Consider the following 24060-nt stretch of genomic DNA (forward strand, 5'->3'; position numbering starts at 1 on the left):
TAGGTGCACAAAGCTGCTATGGCAGAAATGAAAAAGAAATGGGTTCCATCAACGTCTGTTAGGTTTCTTTTTGGATTAAACAGCTTTAGTCCTTGATGTGTGAATGTTGATTTATAAAAAAATTGAATTATGCGACGTATTGATCTTTTGTGTAGTTACATATAAACGTATAAGCATGAATATAATGTTGGTCTTTTTTGTCTAAAATTTATTAAACATGTGATTATATATTTGTTCAAAAATGACAGTTTCTCTAGCGCAAACATTAACAAAAATTATTAAAAATAAATTACAGTTTAGAAAGAATGTCATTTTATTTGGTTGTTGTGAGGTCTACAAGAAATTTTTTTTTAATAAACAGGAGGGAAAAATAACAACCTGGGCAAAGTTTTAATTGATTTAGCTGAAAACTGTTAATAAAAACTACTGCAACACTTTGGGAAAAAAGCTGCAAATTCAAATTTTTTGTGCCTCAGTGATTACAAAAAAATGCACACAAGATCATGGAGCGACTGTGGATCAATACAGACTATAGAGTTTCACTTTTTTTTTTACATTTTTGGTTGTTTGTGTGCTGCAAGATTTTTGTCAAGAAAAACGTATCATTGGGTCAAAAAAGCTGAAAAACACCGGTTAACGTGAAGGTAGGTGAGTAAAATCTCATTTCTTGGAAATGTTTTGAGTTGTCTTTCAGCCCATACAGCCTGGCAAAACGCGCAACCTTTTTTTCCTTTTTACACACTAAAACATAATGTCTTGGCTATTAAAAGATGCACTGAAAATGTGGAACTTGAACATATCCAGGTCAGCTGCCTGAGCACAGTGTCCTCAAACAAGGCCTACTTCCTCTGCTCACAAGTCTATTTAAACACTATAAATACCCAATGCTGAACACTGTGCTTTAACACTCAGCGCGCAGGTTTCTGTACCCTGAAGAGATGGAGGTAATGCAGGGCCGCCGGCTAAAACTGACTCCGACGTGCGAGCCTCTCAGGAAAAGGGGAGGAGGCGGATGGTGCTGGAGTTGGGGGATGCTGACTCAACATCTCTAGGAGTGTTTCCATCAACACCGCTGGCTGAGGTCTGAAGCTGTACAGTGTTCAAAAACACTGTAAAGGATGGAGTGAAGATAATGAAGTTGTTTTCAAACAAAGACGTTCAAACTGAATATTGGAAGAATCCTTATGCTTACGCCGGGCATGTGACGCACTTTCAAGAACACAATACATGCACATTCTTGAACCCGATACTAGTGCAAATTATTGGAAAAAGTTAGGTCGAAACAGTGACAATCTTGTGAATCTTTTCCAGGTTTTTTTTCCCCACAGCATTCCGATAAAGACTCGATGTCATATAACTCCGGCCGGCCACAAACCACAATTATTATTTTTTTCCGCCATGATCACTTTTCAAACGGTTAGTACTTCCCTGAATGATAAGGGAAGCTACCCATAACTCACAACCAAATGCAAGTCCCTGATTGGTCAAAGTTCAACCTTCACTGGCCGTGCATTTTGTACATAGGGCCCAATAACAGTCATAGAAACTTGGATAGCCATCTGTGAAACGTGTATAAATGTGCATTTACATCGACTTTTTCCATTAAAAGTGGACGCTAAAACATGCGTTGCCGGAGGCGGAGGGAATGTAGCGTTATAGCTGAAAATGATCTTCAAGTCCTTTCTGCTTCAGTTCGGCTTCAAAGTGGATCTGATTAAACTGAATTTATGCGGCTTAAGCTGCAGGCTACGAGAGGAAAGCGTCCCAGATTAGATGCTACAAGACACCGCTCCAGTACTCTGAAAGCATCACCTGCTTTCTGCACAGCAGAGTGCAGCGTCATTTACTGATTACCAGCAGAAAGAAATCAGATACATCTGCCTGTAGGGAGGCATGAGGAGAGCTCTTCTAAACTGCTGGAAAAGTGATATGTTTGGCGAGGGCGGATGTTAGAGCCAAGAGACCACAAAAAAACGAGTAAAAACAAAAACTGCGTTCTACATTTGAGCCCTTTTGGGTTTAAGGCTTAACCTCTGAAGAACAATGGAGTCCTGCAAAAGAAGACGCTTTTACCTGTAGACCTCTGCGCCGCAGAATACTTGAGTCATCCATGGCAACACGTGAGCTTGGTATCTTTTCTTGTCTGCAGTTTGTTTACAGACCTACAAAAGCTCAGGCGCTTTCTGCTTTTCTTTTAAGTCTTTCCACATGAGAGAAGCTACATCACAGCCTCTCCTTTCTCTGTCCCTCAGCTGTCAGACACTAAAGCGGTCTCCTTCTTGACAGATTGTTCTCTGCTCTTGTATCAGGCCAACCCAACACCGTGAAGGACTTCGGCTTCTCCCTGGGATGCTTCCTCAGAGGATTTCTGAGCACACTTCAGTTCAGTGAGGCCTGTGAGAGAATAACACGGGGCTTTCCTGGTGGAAATCACACAACGGAAGTTTGAGGTTTACACCAACACTCCTGTGTAGCTTGTGAAAACACGAGAAGCTTCACTCTCTGTCGTCGTAGGATTGCTTGGTTCCAGAGCTTGGTCTTCGTTAGCTTCTCCTTCAATTATCCGTCCGCTTTTCTCCTTTCTTCCTGTTTGTGCATCTGTCATGCCTTAAGGTTCAGGTTCAGACTCCACTCTTTCTATTATTCATAGTCCGCTTGCATGAAAATGAATAATGACAATGGGGCCTCCAGGGCTGGATGGAGAAAAACTAAAGGAAGGCAAAACGTAAACAGCAGCAGCTTGGTGAAAGCAGAGTTGAAATAATGTCTGAAGAAGGCAGCAAGATTATCTACAGGGCATTTACATGTGCCTGTGTGGAGGCGACAATGAAGAAACTTTGCTCAGCAGAGTGAGAAAATCACTCATTTGGGAACAACAGGAACCCAAAAAAGCAGCCTGCCTGCGCCCGGGGCAGCAGGACTCGGAGGACCACAAGATTCAAGATGCTGTTTGTGGACTAGCAGCCGTCTACGGCACCAGAAGGCACTTTGCATCCATCTCCATGCCAACGGGCCCGACCTGATTCCATCTGTCAGCATGAGCTCTGGTCCTCCTACACGCACGAAAACACGAGAGCCGACCTCACATGCAGTCCCGTCACCGGTCATCTTTTCATCCTTTCACGCGCCGTCTCCTGCATTTTCCAGTCTCCGGTGTTACCCCAATAGGCTGAGGGAGGGAGGGAGGGAGGAAGGAAGATCGAACACAGCTGAGAGCAACGACACGCGACGAAGAACCAGCGAAGGCGGCACTCTTCTTCTTCCCACAGCTGACGGGAAACTGAGAAAATCCCTTGCTTCACGAATCTGCCTCAGTTGTTGCTTTTCTTCACTGGTTCAGATGTGTCAGTCTGTTCTCACATGCTCTGGCTCCTCCCCCTTTCTTTCATCGCATGCTCTTCCTCACACTCTCTCTTCCTCTCTCTCCGCAGATTCGACCAATCGGGCACGAGTAGCCGAGAGACGGCTCGCAATGAATGGGAGAAGAAGATCACCCCGCCTCCTCCTCCGTTCCCCCTCTCCCCCTTTCACTCCCCAGCCACAAAGCAGTGCAGACACACAATGTGTGGTTGCTGCGTTTTAACTTCCTAATGGATGAATTAATCATGCGGAGATCAGAAGCTTTGGTCGATTAATTATTCAAGCAGATGGATTTAAGCAGAGCTGCTGCCTCCTGATGACTGTCAAAGTTTGAGAACACTTGAGCTGAAAGCAGCAGTTTCAGCAGCAGTAGAGAACAATCATTACTGTTTAAAAAGGAAATATATCAACTCAAAGGATTTCTATGATATTGAGAGTTCCAAAAGTGTACAAGAGGAAGGGATTTAGGCCTGTTACTCTTCAGAATTAGTTAAAATAAGTTTTTTTTACTTTAAAAAAAAGCATTAAATAGCCACTCTGATCATTTCTGAGCTATTTCAAAGCGCCCATTCAACTTTGACGCTTCTCACGTTTTAAGCTGAAATAATGGCACAGGCTTTTTGATTAAAGACATCACAATCATGATTAGAAGACCACTGGGAATGCCTTTAAAATAGATAAAATATAGTTCAAGTGAGACTTTCATAAGGAATGTGCGGGAAATCTGCTCCTGTCCTTTGAATTGCTGAGGCTCCAGGGAATATTTACATGTTTGGTCCAAACACAAACCTGAACACATTCAGAGCGTGAAAAATGTAAATTCCTTCAAATGAATTAAAAGTGAAGGGAGGATTATTAGTGTGTGAAGTCGTCGTCATTTTACAATCTGTCTGAGAGGTGAAACAGCCTTGATTCAGTGAGAAGTTGATCAGTCGTTTTTAACGGCTCAGACTCCTCCGCAACAAACAGACCGAGACCTAGAAAGCATGAGCGAGGGCTGACAAATGAAAAGATAGACGGAGGCCTGGTTGTCTGGTGTCCTCCTACGCTTTTTGTACCGACACTCACAGAGCTGTGAGGTAAGAAATCTGATGAGGATGAACGGACCATTTGGAAGTTGAGCAGCAAGCTGAAGTGACAGACTGAGGCGTTCAGAGCGGCTCTTCTGCTGTCTGCGGTTGTGAGAAGGAGCCAACCGGCTTCTGGTTGGAGCCCCTGCATTAATGAGAGCAGAGGTCAAAAAGGCCTCAAAGAGGAATGTTCACACGGACACAAAGAGGCTGACCCACACCAACTCACTCAATAGATGCTGTCTGACTGCCTGCTTCTAAAATCCAGAACACTAAAAAAGCTGCTGCTGCCGTTGTGTTTGAATTATCAACTCATGTATACTTCCTGCCAGTATTGAGGCTGCAGACCCCTTTTTGAAAGATTTCCATTTTCAAGTGGACCCTCTGCAACAATCATGCAGCCCCTCCTGACGTTTTCAGTTTCCATTTTCAGGCCACTCGGTGAACTTGTTTGACTCGTGTTTTTATCAGCAGCTTATTGGAAATCCTCTTCTTTCCTTTTGAAATATTTCCCATTTATTAAGATGTGTAATGTTGGAATAGATAACATTTCACACAAAGCTGTCTGAGGATTCAGATTTTTGAAGTATTCATATCTCAGCAAAAACCCAACAAAAACACCAGAGAGGCACAGAATAATCAGTCAGGAATGTTTGATTTTCAAATTTCTAACCCTGACCTTAAACTAGCCAATCAGTGCCCTTTATTTACAGCTTAATACCATTTTTTCCCCTGTTATTTGTATTTTCTTTCTTGTAAACACACTCAGTTTTCCCTTTTGAAAAATGCACAAAAGAGAACTCAAACACAGAAGGTGAGAAATCAGAAGGTGGATGATGGGATCAGTCAGGTTTAGAGTCAAATCCATAAAATAAATGTGCCTGATAAAGGAGAGAAAAGTAAAGACATTATTAGGTTTTTAAAAAAAGGCTAAATTGACTAAAGAAAATGCATTTGTAACAAAGAGTTAGATCTTTTTCCAGAAGTTGGTGTTGCATTTTGTTTTAAAACCTTGGTTCCTCACAGCTGTATGGTTGATAAAACGAGGTCAGTTGGAGGATGACTGACAGACAGATGATGAAAGCAGGACTGTGTTTTCTTCAGTTCCAAACACAACTAATTAAAGCAAGAGCTTGGTGGTGCTCAGCTTCGTCTCTGCTGGATTGAGGGTTAATTAAAGTGGGGCCTCTTTGTCAATGACACAGAACTGCTAAAACAGCATTTTCCTTCCCTTGTCTTCCCAGACGTCCTCACATGTCCGTTTCTCAGGGTAGAACCACTTTTAGCAATCAGGGTCAGGCTTTCTGAGAGCCATACACCTAATCTGTGAGTCTGTGGGCTGACAGGAGGGAGATAAGTGGAGCTGGTAAAAAAATACAACTCTGGAGGGTTTCTGGGTTTTTTTTCTGGATTTATTACCATCCTATGTTTTGTCATAGTTTATAAATTAAATCTGAAAGTGTGGGATACTTTTACTCTGAGCAGCAGCTTCACACCACATACAGTAAAAGGAGATGGACACTATAAACGGTCCCCAGATATACTGTATGTGGCTTTATCGTGGTGCTTCATGGATGGCTGGGTGAAGTTGGATGAACTCTAAAGCACAGATTACATGAGGTAAAGATCCTGAAATGACAGTTTTTACAAATATATTTCCTAGTCTATTCTATAGTTAAAAGAGTTTTTAATGCCCAGCAGTTTAATCACTTAGTATAGTTTTGACATTCTTAACTTCATTAAGAATGTGTGTTTATTAAAGATAAGATAAAGATAAGATAAAGATACTTTATTGATCCCAGCTTGGGAAATTCAGTTGTTGCAGCGTCGGCGTTAGGCTCAAGATACAAACTTACACACAATAGATGACAGAGAACCAAAACAATCAATCGGAAAGAAACATCAGTGAATTAGCACAGTCGTATTGCATGCCACATCAGGAGAGAGAAAATAGACGGACCATAAATGACTTTATCTATTGCACATGGATGACAAGTTATAGAGTCCAATGGAGTGAGGAATGAAAGATCTCCTGAAGCGGTTTGTGTGACAGCGAAGCTGCCTTAGTCTGTTGGAGAAGGAGCTCCGCTGACCGTCCAGTACAGGATGGAGAGGATGCTCAGGATTATCCATGATGGATACCAGTTTATTTAAAGTCCTCCTCTCCATCACAGATTCAAACGTGTCCATTTTGCAACCAATTACAGAGCCAGCTCTTCGGATCAGTTTGTTCAGTCTATTGCTGTCCCTAGCAGATATGCTGCCCCCCCAGCAGACCACCGAGAAGAACAGAGTGCTGGCCACAACAGACTGGTAGATTATTTCAAGCATCTTGCTGCACACGTTGAAGGAATTCAGCCTCCTCAGGAAATGGAGTCTGCTGCTGGCCTTCTTATACACAGCAGTGCTGTTGCTCTTCCAGCTCAGTCTGTTGTCGATGATTACTCCCAAGTACTTGTACTCCTCTACCTCTGCCACCTCTCTGCCAAGGATGCTGAGAGGCTGGGAAGCTGGTGGTTTCTTCCTGAAGTCCATCACCATCTCTCTGGTCTTTTCCACATTCAGCTGCAGGTTGTTTTCTCCAGACCATCTCACAAATTCATCCACAAGATCCCTGTACTCCTCCTCCCGCCCACCATTAATGCAGCCAACAACAGCAGAGTCATCAGAGAACTTCTGAAGATGGCAAGACTCTGAGTTGTACTGGAAGTCACTGGTGTATAAAGTGAACAGGAAGGGAGAGAGCACAGTTCCTTGTGGGGCCCCCACACTGCTTGTCACCACGTCAGACAGGACACCACCCAGCCGGACAAACTGCGGCCTGTCTGACAAGTAGTCAATGATCCAGGAGACTAAGGCGCCGCCCACACCCATCCGCTGCAGCTTCTCACCCAATAACCAGGGCTGGATGGTGTTGAACGCACTGGAGAAATCAAAGAATGTGACCCTCACAGTGTGTCCCCCTCCATCCAGGTGAGAGTGAGCACGTTGCAGCAGGTGAATAACAGCATTTATAACACAACATTATGTTGTGTTAATAACACTTTGGTGCTTTATGTCTTCATGTATTACTTTAAGAGAAAACTAGGAAAGCTTCAACGATAAAACCTACAAGATAATGTGTTTTCTTAAGATTTGTGTTGAAAAAAGTATCACTTAAGGACTGGGATTGACTTTAAAGTCTGAATAATGAAAACTTTGGATTCAGACCCAGCCCTACTGCTGCCCCTGGTAGGGGCTCCCATGTCAAACAGATCCAAGCCAGAATAAGAACAGTTTAGATGCAACTTATAAAAAATGTAAGTTTGCTACATTGCCTGGACAGAAGTCACCAGGGCCCCAAACAACAGCCAAGCTAAGGGGTGGGGCTCCCAGAAGAGTGCGTGGGGGCCCTGTGTGTGAGTGCGCACGCGTGTATGCGTGTGTGTGTGTGAGCACTGGTCACCATCAGCTGTGAGAAAGAGAGAGTGAGCTTCAACACAGCAGGAGAAAAGCTGAACCTGAATTAAACATGAAGACGTTTGTTACAGACCACAGATCAGAGATGAGAGCGTCTAAGGCCGACATCTTCCCTAAAACTGCCTAAAAACACACAGAAGATAACCAGCAAAAATTGAAACCTCTCTTCGATCATCTTTGTAAAAAGTTTCACAGTGATCTTTTAATTCTGATTATGACTATTTTCTAGGACACGGTTTCTGCAAAGCAGCTAAAGTTAGAAAGTAGTAGCAAATTCTACTTTGCATTGTGGATGAGACTGCTGGCGTGGAGCAACCCCGCCCCCCATTCCTATCAGCCATAACTGATCGTTCTGTTTACACTCTCACCCGCTAGCTTACAGCCCCTCACACCCCAACCCAACAGTAGCGGTGCAACAGAAATGGTGAGCAACATTGGAGCCATCCAGCGGTACAGTTTTGAGTCAGGTACCAGTTTGGACAAAGAAAACAAAGACGTACATGGATTTATTGATCTGCAATTGGGTGCATCAGCATGGACAGCAGCAGGGAGTTTATGACTTGCTGACTGTAGCACCAACATCACAGCTAAAAGCTTTTTCCAACGGTATTTTTTGTCTGCTCCTGACACACAACAATTTGAATTAAGAAATACTAAGAAATGCAATTCTAAGCTTAATTTTCTTCATATATGTCCTCCACCATGAGAAAAATGCAACAAGAACTAGTTACAACAACCAAAACTACAAAGGTTTAATCAGAGTGGGTCTTTATAGTTTAGCACCAAAAAATAAAATTTCCTGAAACATTTTCTATTTTTGTGAGAGCATTTCTGTAAAGAAACAGCTTTGTCAAAGTGACAGTAAAACAAACAAACAAAGATTCCTCTGGAATAGCCTTAACATGAGCTCACCTGTCTATTTATCTGTTTGATTTAGTCGACAACAAAACTACTACACATTTTTGACCAATTTTGAAAACAAATGTGTAAAGACATTTCCCCTAAACGTCCCTGAAAGGTTCACTGTCGTTCCAACCGACTGAAAGGCACATAAGTAGAGGTTCTTCCATTTTTAGTAATGAGAAGAGAGGAAGGTGGTGTTGCATAAGCTTTTATCCCCACTGGAGGGGAGGGTGATAAGAAAATGCTGAGTAAGTCTGAAAAAGCTTGACAGAGAGATGAGAGAAGATAAGAAAAAAAAGAGGATAACCTGAAAAAAAACTGGGCAAAAGAGAGAAACAACATGACTGTTGTAGTTTGCCACTTTAATTCCCAACTGTGGTGTAAAAGAAAATAAAGCATTCTGCAGATTATAAATTGGTGTTGGGTTAGAAGTTAATTTGCCGCAGCATCAGTCCCAGCAGGAGCCTCCTCCAGCTGACGTCCACAAACTGAGCTGTTTGCTGCTGCAGCAGAAAACTCAACTTTTCAACTCAACTAAATCTTGAGCAGAACTAGACACATTTTCAGAATACAAAACATTATTGCAACAGCTTTCATTTTGCTGTTGGCAAAGGCAGAGATAAAAATTCTCATTTAGCCTCGCTTCTCCAACCAGTCTATGCAGAGTAACACGTCCTGAAGCGCACAGTCTTCATCATATTGTGAAATATTTGCACCAATCTGACTTGTAACGAAAACCACAGCTTTCCTTTCCCATTTAAACACTTGAAAGAATTTGTATGTCAATGAAAGTGGTTCAATTTGACCTTGTTGGCTTTAATAGGATGACTGCAGGTGTCTCTTGCAGTTTACTTGAGGCTCGTCTGGCCACCTTAAGAGATTTCATGAAAATGGAACGTCTGTGTGGTAAGAGTATCGTTAAGTATTTGTAATGTGAGTTGCACACGCTTGAGATGCTGTTGTACGGTGCCCTAAAGCAGCACTTTAGTCATTAGTGAGATGTGAGCAAATGCCCAAATGCCTCATGCACAGGGTCTTAATACCTAAGAGATAATACATCATTCGTAGGACGCACACACAAACCACATTGTCTAAATTCCTCATTTCTAACAATCAGGCTGCTCGCAAGGGGCCCCTTGTGCAGTGTGCAGGGCTTTGGAGAGCTGAATTTTTTTTTTTTTGAAAATACGTTGACTCGCCTGCGTCTCTCTAGCGTCCCTCTTACTTACCCTTAGGTGTTGTACAAGTGTTCGCTGCAACCTGTAACCCCACCATGCCCATACAAAAAAAGTACATGAACATTTTCGCTCTACAAGCTCATCAAGTGGTCTTCCACCTTGAGATTTCGTGCAGGCTACCTTGTTGCCCCGTGCAGGTTTGCCTGCAGACAGCTGAAATCCACCCGTAAGGGCAGTTGGGACTAAGGCTTTAATCATTTAAGTTCCGGTGACTTAGTGTAGGAAAATGTGGACTTCTCACAGCTAAGCTCATGAACTTCATGTACTCCAATTCCTCTAGATCTTACCAAAAAACATGTGTCTATCTTATTCTTGACTTACCTTATCAGCCTGTATTTAAAATGTACAGATAAATACTAGAGTTTTGCAGGATACTAGGATGTCTTCTTGCAGCAAAGTTTGTAAACCGCTTTGGAAAGATTTAGTTAGTATATTTAAAAACAGCAAGTGTTTGATTTATCCTGTTTGATTAAGATTCCTGTCAAATCCCAGCTAAAAGGCCTCAGGTCAGAACTGAGACACGACACATAAAAGTCAGATTTCTGAACTCTAAAATCAATCTGTGGTCTTCAAAGGAAGCTCAACTTTTGCATAAACTGAGCATCAGCCAAAGAAATCCTGATGCCAAACAATCTTTAACAGCACAACCGGGAAGGAAACTAATAATGATTTTCTGCCGGACGAATTTCAAAGAGGAAAATAAACCTTTGTTTTGGACTGGGGAAAAAATATCTGGTAAGCAACAATATTTATAATCCTTCTTCAGAAATCCTCAATCAGAATCAGAATCAGAGATACTTTATTGATCCCACACGTGGGAAATTTGTTTGTCACCATAGCAACTGACAGCAGAGGGAAAAAAGACTTAGAATTAAGTTTAAAAAAAAAGCAAAAACAAGAAAATGTAGCATTAATACAGACATCAAGGTATTATAATTTAAAAAGCTATTTACAGAACAGTGCAAGTAAAAAGATATCAGGTGTATCAAAGTACCACATTTGTTTCTTAGCCTTTGGTTTATAAAGTATAAAAGTTCAACCCCAAGGTGTGTTTTCCTGTCATGAAGCCCACTGAAAGATTTTATTCTTAAAAATTCCTGTGTTTTTATTAAGAAAGGATTTATTTGTCACTGGAGTTAAAAGTCTAATTATTTGGGCTGTGCTCCAGATGTCAGATAAAAACGTTGACTTTTTCCCCCTGTGCAGTGAAGATGTTTTTTCTGTGGGGCTGCTTTCACTTCTGTGAAAATATTTTCCATTTGATCATAACTTATCAAATGAAGCGAGGTTCAAACCCCCCCTCCTGCTGCAGAGTCCCTTTCAGACCAATTAGGTGAGGAAAATGTTGTTTGCACAGACTTTACAGTGAACTATATGCAGCCCAAACAAACCCCCCGCTGTGGTTTCTCATCTGTTCATGACAGTAGACGACAGGCTTTGATAGTCAATGCCATCTCCATTCTTTTATAGCTGTAAAGCACAGATGCCAGTCTGTGTATATGTTAGATATAAGAACCAGCTCTAAACGAGACCGGTTTGGTCTTCCCACATCTGACATGCCGTCTCAGTTTGTATTCTATCTGCTTTAGCTATTCAGATGTTTTAATGACATTCATCTGTTCAAGACATTTTGATCTTGTTAGTTATGTACATAAAAAAGCCATAATGTTACTGGACCTATAGCTGCTTATGAGATGACCAAACAACAATATACTGTAAGGGATCTAATAATTCATGACAACTGCAATGTTACATTTTGTTTTGTGGCTGAACTTAGAAATCTCTCAACATTTCAAGGTATGAGTTATATTTCTTTTAGGACACCTGGAGAGGCCTGACTGTGATCTTGTGTGACTGAATGCCAGTAAACCACCTCCATTTCCATTTGGTTGCTTTAAATTTCAAAATTTCAAAAATACAAATCTTCACAAAATTGCACAGTTCTTGATACAGCAGCTTGTTGTAGAGGTGGTATTGCAAAAAATTGAACAATAAAACCAGAATTTAAAAAAAGAAAAACGGGTGTGAGCTGCTAAAGCACTGCTGAGACAGTAAAAAAATAATAATTTTTACAAATTAACTGACATGTAATCAAATTACTTTGATGATTGAATTACTTTTTACTTAAATTTAAGCAGGACTTTAATAAACCTTTATCTAATAAAAATGTAATATGTTCTAAATGCCAAGTGAAGGTAACTACATTTTTCCCCATTTTTATTACAAATGTCCCAAAAAGAGCTACAAAAAAAAAAAAGAATCCCTTCAGATTAAATAGAACTATAGACTTTAGACATGAATCTAAACCCATGAATCCATTATTTTGAGAAATAGTCTTAAAATCTGATGCTTTCTGACCAGCACAGGAAAAGAATCAGATTTCTGGTGTCGCTGCAGATCAGCCCAGATTCCCGACATAAACCACAGAACTGGAAACCACGTTTATGATCTGCTGCCACATGATGTTTATTAAATCTGTCCCCGAGAGCCAGAAGTGCATGGCCAAAGCGGGATCTGATTACAGAGGAGGGTGATCGGCTGTCAGGGGAGAGACGGCACACTGGGAAACAATCTCCAGACAATACAAAAGTCCCACAAACGCATGCACACACAAACACACAATCTGAGCTTGTGGAAAATTCTGTGGTTCCTTTCACTATTTGGAGCTGAACTCTATCTCATTATTTGTGCATTCGTGTTTTATCAGCAGGTCAGGGAGTTCACACTGGAGTTAACAACGTGTGTGTGTGTGTGTGGGTGTGTGTGTGTGTGTGTGTTTGGGTGTGTGTGTGTGCTTCATTGTTTGTTCACTGAGCGTACAGTGGACCGACACGAGACATTTTTTAGCAGCAACAACAAACAATGTCGCCTGCATGCAGGCGCAGCGACTTCCTACAGGGCGACAGGCTTTTGTTGCTCTGGTCTCCATCTGTTACTGTGCCTTGCAGCAGGAGTGACCGTGAAGAACCAAACCAGCCGTCTGTTCAGCGGAAATGAAAAGTAGAAGCAGGAACTGAGGTGGACTTGCAGCAGGTAACGCTTACAGAGGTGAATCTGATCAAACAAAGCCCAGCATGGGGACTCACTTCACCCGAATATCTGATCATTACCTCATGGTTCAGCATTCCTAACAGTATAGTCACAGAAAACAAAAGTTATGAAGGTGGGTGGGCTCCTGCTTTGTTGTTTTTGCTGCTGATGCGTCTCTGGTATAGCAATATGTTTGGTTTTACATGATGAAGAGGAGTTTTTCTCCGTCAGTTATTGAACCTTGTTTTTGTCTATTTAAGCTTCTAAACAGATCTGATGTAACATCTTTTAATCCCACAGCATATTAAAAATAAACAGACTCATTTTTTTTCCTTTTTCCCCTAGAAACTGGTGTCGTTTTTAACTGATTGATGAAATTTGAGAAACTGGGAGAGGCAGTTTGTGCTCTAACTGCAGGATTGGAGGAGTCTCTCCATCATGCTGGTGTCAGACTGCAGAGCTTCATCCTTCATCACATTGTTTGTGTGGAAAGGGTGAGAGGCTAAGGCTGAATCCCAAACACAAATGAGTAAAGTTTGGTGAAAAACACAGTTGCTTGAAAGCTACAGGAACAGCATGTCTGTGTGAATTCATCACTTAAAAGTCTAAATTTGTAGGAACTGAAGATGGTATGAGCGGACTAAACTACACATTTATTCAGCTAATAAAGAAGTAAAGGCGGTTTTCTGAGACAAACAAACAGAAGGGATGAAAATGAAGAAGAAATTGAAGATAAGCAGAAGCAGACGGGAGGGGGGAGAGTACATAAAAGATGGAAACACAATTGAATTTCCACTTCCCCCTTGGAGGAGGGAGATTTGTGGGAAACTAAATTACCCCCCTCCCAAACAGAAGAGGACCTTGAATACATTTGCTGGTGTAAGTGAGGAGCAGGAAGTCTCCTATTCTGGGTAATGTACTGCAATGACATCTCAGGTAATGTACGACTGATGGAAGCTTCAAATTCAAATTTTGTTGTCAGACATTAGGAAACAAACTGCATTAGCTTTCCTAAAAAAAAATAAAAAAAAAAATTCCATCTACTGAATAAACATGTCAGGGTTGTGGAGGAAACTCTTAAGGTCCATTGGATGCAGAAGATTCAAAATTCATTCACAAATGTCTAAATGTGATTTAGTAAATGTCAACGGATAATGTAATGTAAGAGGGGCGGCCCAGAAAAGCAGAAGGTTTAAATAAATCAGAGATGTCAGTGACGTACATAAACCTAAGAGACAGGATGACAAAGACGAAGATGGATGGAGTGGATGACAGAAGCTCGGAAAATTTCTAACTGACTCACAAACTTTACACGTTTCATGCAGAGGATGTATTGTTCAGTCAGGGAAAAAAAATAAATGTTTTTTTTCTGTACGACAGAGTATTAGGGCCACCATAAACGGGGAAAAAAAGCATTTGAAAAGAAAGTCATAAAATTATGAGATAAAGCCAACATATTTTACAAGAATAAAGTCGTAAAATTGAGGAATAAGGCAACAATTTTCGAGTATTAAATCTTACATGTGTTTAAATTTTACAAGAAAAAAAATCACAGTCTTCTGAAAAGTCATAATTTTGTGAAAATATTTAAAAAATATATATATTTAAAAAAAACTTAAGCAGATTTAGCAGGATTTTTGAGCATTTTTTAAATGCAAAAAAACACCTAACATGAAATATTTTTATTATCTTTGTTGAAACATTTTAAAAGCCTTTTCCTAGAAAAATTACAACTTTCTGAAGCATAATTGTACAATTTTTTCTCAAAATGTGACTTTTCTATAACTTTATGACTTTTCTGTTGGGATTTTATGACTTTATTCCAATAAGTTTTATTTTTTCTATTACGGTGGCCCTAACACTCCATCGTACTTCTGAGATTCCTTAGCCAGGACATAAAAAACTAACAGTTTTGCAGCCAAGCGTCCCAGCAATAAGAAAAACACATCGTCTGATCCACCGTCTGAATATGAGACCTGGACTGAGTGACCCCTCCCCTTGGGCGTTCCAAACAGGAAGTACCTGCTGGCTTCATGAAGCCAAAATCCCGTAGAGAGCCAAAATCTCTAGAGAAACAACAGACTAACCATTCTTAATCAGATTCTTTTTTCCTGGAAATGTTCTTAGTAATCCCAATTTTAGTCATGATATTTGTCATGACCAATCAGCTGCCTCAATAAAAGCATGTGGTCTCACGTCCAACGTTCGAAACATTTGACTGACAGATTTTGTGTAGCCGCTTTCAAGTGGTAGGAGTGTGGACTTCCAGTAAGCTCACTCCTGATTGGCTGCCATAGAAAAGATTACTCAGACCAATCACTGCTTACTGACAATTTCTGGTTCCATCATGGCGGCTTCTCTGTATGACAAAATAGTGGCGACTGAATTGGTTTCTTTTCATTGGAGCTGGAAGTAATCCATTTATAATGGGTGATGTCACACACACTTGCTCCAGTTCTCATCTGATTGTTTATCTAACACAGCAGTTAAAAAGCTGAAATACTTTGACAAACTGAATGTAGCTTTTCCTAATTTGAACTCACTCAGATATTGTTGTTTGTCCCATCAATCCAAAGTGATCTGGTCTTTCAGGTAAAACTAGAAAACAGGGATGGTTCCAGCAATAAAATAAATATAAATACTCTAAAACAAACGGAGACAAATTGGGTAAATTTTCTATTGTTTTCAATCCTGAGGAATACAAATTATTCCTAAGAGAAGTTATAAAAGTGATGGGAAATGTCTAAACTGCAGCAGCAGTTCATTTTAGAAAAAAGAAAGTAGGTTCAACCAGATGTGGTAGTGAAAAGCAGTCACAACTGCATCTCATTTGACTAAAGCAGCTTGCTGTACTAAGTAGTAAGCTTGAAATCAATCATATTTGCTGTTAGACGTGGTACCAGTGTGTCTCAGTCCAGATGTTACGTCATCATCCTGATGATTGACAATGCCAGGAGAGGCTGTTATTATTAACTCCAATTACTTTTTGTTAAATAGTATGCTCTAATGATTCTGATTTCTAATTTAAAAAATCTCTGCAGTAACGCGGCCACTTGATTTAAGAATTAATTCAATGTATTAATATGTTTTAGAAACTTCTCTGTTTATAATCAAACTAATGGAAGAATTAATGACGTCTACGATCGCAGCAGAAAAAGCACAACAGATTTGACGGAGAACTGCATTTTTCCCTCCCTTAATGGATTCCAGTTTTTGAATGCAATAAAAGCCAGTGGCAATGACGATGAGAGGAAAATAGATGACCATTAGAGCGAAATGGACACTGAAAAACTGCATTAACAAAGAAATATCCACTCAAGAGTCTCTCAGCGTTTGGCAAAACATCATTATCTTATGTTCAAAAATACAATTTTACAACAATTTGCAAGGTTTATTCTTGTTTTTTTTCTTTGATTCTTTATTTTTGGATTTTCAGCGCACAGAACTAAAAACGATGTTCTGTTATTGCAATGGCTGTTGAGGCTTTAATTTAAAAGATGGCTTCGGTGTTTGTTTGTTTTTTAAAAGCTGAATGAAAAGGTAAATGTGCATCCAAAGACACCACATTGACAGGAATCCTGTCAACTGCAACTTCTAAAGGCGCAGATGATGTGAAGAAGAAGTGAGCCTGTGTGACGCATAGAACACTTCACCATGACACAGGAGCTGGACCCCAGATTTGAGCTTTTTCAGGAAAACAAACAGGAAGAATAAACACAACGTCACTAAATAATGTTTGCTGCTTTTGCTGGACATCAGGGAGAGCTGGCACTATGTCATAATTATTTATATCTTTCCCTCTTTTGACAGTAAACAAAAATAATAATAAAAGCAGAACTAAAAAGGAAAATCAATACCTGCTAAAACTAGAAAACAGGGATGGTTCCAGCAATAAAATAAATATAAATACTCTAAAACAAACGGAGACAAATTGGGTAAATTTTCTATTGTTTTCAATCCTGAGGAATACAAATTATTCCTAAGAGAAGTTATAAAAGTGATGGGAAATGTCTAAACTGCAGCAGCAGTTCATTTTAGAAAAAAGAAAGTAGGTTCAACCAGATGTGGTAGTGAAAAGCAGTCACAACTGCATCTCATTTGACTAAAGCAGCTTGCTGTACTAAGTAGTAAGCTTGAAATCAATCATATTTGCTGTTAGACGTAAATGTGCATCCAAAGACACCACATAGACAGGAATCCTGTCAACTGCAACTTCTAAAGGCGCAGATGATGTGAAGAAGAAGTGAGCCTGTGTGACGCATAGAACACTTCACCATGACAAAGGAGCTGGACCCCAGATTTGAGCTTTTTCAGGAAAACAAACAGGAAGAATAAACACAACGTCACTAAATAATGTTTGCTGCTTTTGCTGGACATCAGGGAGAGCTGGCACTATGTCATAATTATTTATATCTTTCCCTCTTTTGACAGTAAACAAAAATAATAATAAAAGCAGAACTAAAAAGGAAAATCAATACCTGACAGATTGGGGTTGTTTGATTTATAACCCTATCCTCCTCACATGTGACTGAACAACTGGAATGAGACCAAAACAGCTTGTTTTTCCTTCTCTTAAAGTCCCACTCCGATCGTCTTTTGATCTATTTTCAAAGTGTTCCCAGTGGTCTTTTAATTCTGATTATGTTGTTTTTAGCCAAAATAAAAAAACCTGAGTTTTTTTCTAGGACATAGTTTCTGCAGAGCGGCAGTGGTTCTTTAGAAATTTGCCTCCAGGTTGTGGGCGGGACCATTGGCACAGCATTTTATCATCTCCTGATAATTCCTGATTGACAACGATTTGATCACAGAGATAATCAGTGATAACATTTTGACCGTAATTTTTAGCGGAATGGATCTTCAATGCAATCGTCTGATCGAAAGAAGGACTCAGTGGTTCAAAAATAAATAAAAAAAACAAAGACAAGCACTGATCGCAAACATGAGCAATGCCTGTGATAAGGAGAGAAGAAATTACAAGTTCACCACATTTGAACTTGTAACCTTTACGTCTGTCTGATAAAGAGCGGGAACAGAAAAGCCGTGTGAGAAAAACAGCAAACACTGCACAAAGACTGGAGGATGAGTGGTCTTTAAGAGTTCATGCACATTTGCTTTCCCAATAGATAGAGTCCTTTAACACTTCAAAGTAAACGTCCCACTAGGTGAGGAGTAAAGAGTAGACTGTATGTCTGCACTATATGCACAGATAACAGCAGTTTTTTACTTAAATAATTTTCTACTGTCCCTGATTAAATGAGTCTTTCATGTTAAGAAGTGTTTCGTCTAACAAACCCTCCCTCATCTTCCTTCCCAATGAAACATGCTGTAGAGATTGAACCAGCTCTTTAAATCTTGATTTTTGAAGGTTTTATCCTCAAAAATAATCAGCATAACATTTACGTATGATGTGAGATTAAGTCACAGTTTCTGACTGAATTCATAATCTAAATTGGAACCCTGAACTCCTGGATGACCTGGAGGATGAAGAAGCTTCTTTCATGAGGTCAAGCTGAACCTGAATCTTAGTCACATACACCCGTATGGGTCAAAGCCATAATGCCCGTGATAAGAATATTGTGAAGTATTTGTAAGGATAACCACACACATATGATGTATGGGTGGTGCTGTGGCATGGGGCCTTTATCCCACACTCTAGTGATTAGTGAGGTGCTTGTACTGACTGTGAATGCGAGAGTACAGATGATACATGTCAGTAGGATGCCTACATGTACTACACTCTGATTGTCTAATTTCCTAATTACTAATGGTCAGTGTGCACCACAAGGAGCGCTCAGCGGACACCCAAGGAGTGCGCACTTATCAGTTGAACAACACTAATGGGCCCCTTGAGAAGCGCACAGGGTTTATGGGTGGGATGGGGGTTGGAAAAAAATGAAAAATGTGTCCAAGATGCCTGTGACTTACCAACTTCTACTTCTACATGTACCTTTATATGTTCTTAAAGAGTTTACTACAGCCTGTTGTCTGCAAATGTAGCGTTATTGCGATATCAAGCTGTGGAATATGTATATCGCAAAAGACAGCAAAAAATGCGATAAATGGTAACCGGTACCTTAAATGTGCTAAAACCATCTTATGGCAGCTTGAAGTATTTAGCAAATCAAATTAATTCCTTTATGCATTTGACCAATCGCATGGACCCCTTCACGTTGTTGACCAATCGGATGGAGCCCTTTTATGTTAGATGCTCGAGGCGAGGTAGATGAGGGAAATTTAGAGTATAATTTAAGTTATGTTGACTCTTATTTAAACTCAACTATTGCAGTAAAATGGAAATGATGTTTTTGGTTTGTTCATGTATCGCAAGTTATATCCTTATTGCAATATGGGTCATTAGTATTGTAAATCACAAGTTTTCCTCATATAGTGCAACCCTAATGTGCACAAACATTTTGGCTCTACGGACTCACCAAGGGGTCTGCGATCTTTAAATTTCATAACCGCAGTAAGGGCAGTTGAGACTAAGGTGTATCCAGCGCCCATACTGATTTTATATTGTTGCGGAGTTTTAAAAAGATGCATTGAAAGTAATTTCATGTGATAAAATTACAAATATTTGATTGACTTCTGCACAGATTCAAACAGTAATGCAGATAGTTCTACAGTTCTCACTTTGTGATAATCGGTAGGGATTCGGCTGCACATGTCCAATAAGAATCTCCCACTTCACTCCAAGGACCAGAGCCGATTTTCTCCAACACTTGAAGCTGGTAGCAGAATCAATAGCCTACAGAGTGATGGATGGCTACTAACATAATACACTGAGAGAAAAGAAATTTTAGAGAAAGAAGGAGAAACATGGGAGGTGGAAGGGAGTGTGAGATGAGGGGAGAAAAGAAGCAGTAATGGGATTGGGTCGATAATGATTCATATCAACTGAATCTGCCTGGAGCCAGATGAGCAGGATTCAAATCTCAAAAAGTGTTTTTTTTTTTATTCAAACTAAAGAACTAATCAGACAAAAGCTACAGGAAACGAGAAGCAACTTTGAGATGAAGATGGACACAAAGAGGAAGACAGGAGGACAAAACACTGGAGCTAAACAGCCCTACTGTAACCCTGTTAACCTGATTGATGATAGACATCAGACTCGAAGAGGCAAGTGGGTCAGCTTCCACCTGCACAGATCAGCCCCACCCTGCTGCACCGAAAGAGGAGTAAGTCACCCACTAATTGACGGCAATTCATGTGTGAGTGCTTACAAGGCAGAAGGGAGGTCATAAAACTGAGAAAAGACGTCTCCGTGTGAGCCCCTACACTATCAATAATTTACCTCACCCGTTGTAAATCTGTTCAGACCCATTAAAAACACTCAATGAAACATAAATGCAAAAACAGCTGAGGTCGAAAAACGGAGGTGCTGTTTATGTGAAAGCGACTGAAACCTGGGAGGAAAACATGGATTTAATCTGGATTTATTAGTATAGACACCACAGCCTTAAAATCCAAGTCACTCTTCCTTCAAACAACACTTGTTTGTATTTTTAATAAATACATGAAAGAAAGAAAAAATCTACACAGTTGGCTCCTATACTTGAGCCAACTTCTGCCATCATGCATAAAATGAGAGTTCACAGGCTCCTGCCAAAGCAGCTCCTTCCAGGTCCAACTCCATTCCTCTAGCAGAACACAACTGAAACAGGCCAGGAGTCTGCATGTGAATACATGAAAGTTCCACAGTTTGCTGTTGGAAACGTTGACCTAATAATGAGCTACGAGAACTTTAAAATTAAAAAAACAAATCAATTACATTTCCTGATCTAACACTGTGTGTACCTAAGTGTAAATAAACACAGGCCTCTAGACCACATCTTTGCCCTGCATGGTGCGGTGCGTCTGAAAAATGTTAGGTGTAGCCACATTTTCATCTCATTCAGAATTGCATTTAACTATGTAGTTTTACAGAGTCACTTTTTCTATCCATTTGCTGGTGCTGAAAGGAGGAGGGGACACGTTGGGCAGAGCTTTTATGACAGCATGAAATGTGTTTTACAGAAGCTTTCATCTTTTTTAGTGTTTTACTTCTAAATGGATTAGACAAATGAACTATTGCCAGCCATCGTCTTCCCACAGTCTGCCTTTTGAACACGGTTCAATATATTATAGGCTTTATTGTATCAGGGAAACGAGTCAAGCTGCTCCCTTCGACATGTATGAACGATTGGTTGTATGTGATAACTGGACCGAGTGAGTGTGACGTCAATGACTTACTCCTGGCTCCAGCGGAATAAAGTCAATTTAGTCACTGATGCGGATGCTGCCATGTTGGAGCCGGACGGCATCAGTTAGCAGTGATTGATCCGAGTCAGTCAACATTTCTATGGTAACCACTCTCACCAATTAAGAATGAGCTTGTTGGAAGTCCACACCCTTACTACTTGAAAGCGGGCTACACAAAATCTATCAATCAAACGTTTCAAACATTTGACGTGAGACCACATACTTTCACTGAGGCATCTGATAGGCCAGTTCATAATCTGAATAAATTGCGCTACAGAAAAAATATGGAAAAAAATTAGGATTAGCAAGAACATGTTAAAAACTGGTAGTGGGGCAAAAATAATTATTCTGACAAATAGAATGACTGAATAATAGCTGTTTATGTCTCATTTTGGCTTCTTGGAACCAGCACACTGTAAAAAAGATTTTTGGCTTTTAGTTCTTTCTTTATTTTGTGCATCAGGTCAACTAAAAAGTGGATTCAACAAGAAATTTTATGTTTTGATCCCTCCAACAAAACAATTTGTACAATCTACTTCAAAGTTTTTCTTTGGCCAACTTGTACAATAGTGTGATGGGTGTTGCACATGCTCAGTACACTACCCCTGCACAGTGTCCTTGGCCACCCCATGCTTGCACAACCGAACTAAGGAGTATACCTTTCTTCACGAAATTTAAATCCATAAGTGCAAGGAGTTAAAAGGTAAGTTCATAATTTTCAAAAAAATCAGGTACCTCTAAATTGGAACACAACAGAGAAGTGGTTACTCATTCCAGTTCTCATAAACAGTGTCTGCATCTCACCTGCCCACACTCACTTACCCTTATGTGTTACGTTTTAACTACAACCTGTCACTCCTAGCAGGAATCTTAAAGTTTTGTGCCGGCCACCTACGTGTACCGTCCAGCTTTGCCAATATTTTGCCCATATCCATCCGTAAGGGCAGTTGTGAAAAAGGCGTAATTGATGAGAAAACAGAGGGGAATCCATTCACCTCAAATCATTGCAACAACAGAAATCTTTGGAGCAAATAAAAGTCTCTGTAGTATCTGCTTACTGTGATATTTAGCTGAAAACTATTGAGACAGACAAAAAATCCTTTGTAATTACAGCTGCAGTTCTGACTGACAGAAGGAAGTTCTGCCTCACCAGAGCTTACTAATCAATCCTCGCAAGCAATCAGTCCACCTGTCAATCAGGGTCAGCTGTATTTATGTGGGAGTGTGGCAAAAGAGAGAGAGTGTGTGTGTGTGTGTGTGTGTGTGTGTGTGTGTGTGTGTGTGTGTGTGTGTGTGTGTGTGTGTGTGTGTGTGTGTGTGTGTGTGTGTGTGTGTGTGTGTGTGTGTGTGTGTGTGTGGATCAAAATGTGTGCTTTGTGGCATGTCAAATATTGCCAGTTTGGAAAAAAATAACACTAATGTCTGAAAGCTGTCATTATGAGAAAATCCTTTTTTTGGGGGGGGGGATCAATAAGTGTGTTGTTTGTGTATGCGTGTGTTGAGCTGGCTGCACTTTGCTCTCTCTGAGATTCAATTACCTGAAGAAAGAGAAAGCAAACATAAAGAGGCAGACTCTGACGAAGGCCACAGACTGAGCTGCATCTTAACAAAGGCGTTTAACAAACACACATTTCAGTCAAATTTGAAGTCCAGGCACGCACGGCGTTTTCTTCCAGCCTGCATAACTCCCTAACAGGGAAAAGTTTCTGCTATGGCTGAAGGTTACAAAACATACAAAGATGAACCTGCCGACAAAAGCCAAAGTTGGTTTCTGAACGGCTTTCAACAAAGAACCCAGAGAACTACAGATTTTTTTAAATTATGTTTTTAGAAAAATCAATTTTACTATGTTGTGGACAAAAAATAGACAGAAAATGTGTGATGTTAACTAAAAAAGGTGTAACCTTGATTGATAAAATTACTATTACCATGAAACTAATGGAAAGAGGTTTTTTTGCCTGAAAATAATATTACTTCAAAAACCGACTCCGAAGAAAATTGTGTTTTTGGTATTTTTAACATGTTCTTGTGGCATTTTTCTGATAATGGAGGACATATAAAGAAAATTCAAAGGATTTTTATATTCAAATTGTTGTGAATCAGGAGCAGACAAAAAAATGCCGTTAGAAAAAGCTTGTAGTTGTGACGTAGAAACTGCAGTGGGTGGGCTACAGACTCCCTGATCTACTCTGATTCATCCGCTTGCAGACAGACAGATCCATTAACGCCTTCATATTCCTCGTCTGAGCTGGAATCTGGCTCACAACTGCATGGCTGGATAGCTCCAATATTGCTCGCCATGTTTGTTTCACAACCCGGCATTACCAATGAAACAAAAGTTGTGAGCAATGTCAGATCAAATAAAAGAACCAATGTCTGTACAGTAAATACTAATAGTCAATAGGGCGGGGCTGGGGAATAGGAGTCACTGACCGTTCCGCAATCAAAGATGTGCTGGGCTTTTATGTTGGAGCTGCAGATCATAACGTGAAACTTCTAAAATTTCATCAAATGATGAATAACGAAATTCAACTTTACTACCTCCTTTCAACCTCTAGGGGGCAGCACAAATGTAGTTTTAGGCTATCATTTCAGGAATAAAACAAGTTTAATTTAAATTGTAAACATTTGACAAGGACCAACAGTCAAAACACTTTTAAAGCCCCATTTGTAAGCAGCCAAAAAAGTTGACTACTGTTTAGTCATCCTTTATTCTCAATTTTCTTTATAAATGTCCTCTATCATGAAAAACATTTTGA

The 24060-nt window shown here is 40.1% G+C and overlaps 1 protein-coding gene across 7 annotated transcripts in view; it reads right to left on the reverse strand.

Annotated features, from left to right (window-relative positions):
• mast2 (microtubule associated serine/threonine kinase 2) overlaps positions 1-24060 on the reverse strand; it is a 191537-nt gene that overhangs the window by 95947 nt on the left and 71530 nt on the right. Inside the window, exon 1 of one of the 7 annotated variants that reach the window (XM_023954412.1) lies at positions 2074-3366. The exons of 5 other annotated variants lie outside the window; for them this stretch is intronic. In XM_023954412.1, coding sequence (XP_023810180.1) covers positions 2074-2112 — 39 coding nt within the window. In that variant the 5' untranslated portion in view covers positions 2113-3366. Of the gene's footprint in view, positions 1-2073; positions 3367-24060 lie in introns of those variants that run through there. One more of the 7 variants, XM_020702563.2, reaches the window with a different exon arrangement.

Source organism: Oryzias latipes, chromosome 4 (assembly GCF_002234675.1).
Source record: "Oryzias latipes chromosome 4, ASM223467v1".
Taxonomy (NCBI): domain Eukaryota; kingdom Metazoa; phylum Chordata; class Actinopteri; order Beloniformes; family Adrianichthyidae; genus Oryzias; species Oryzias latipes.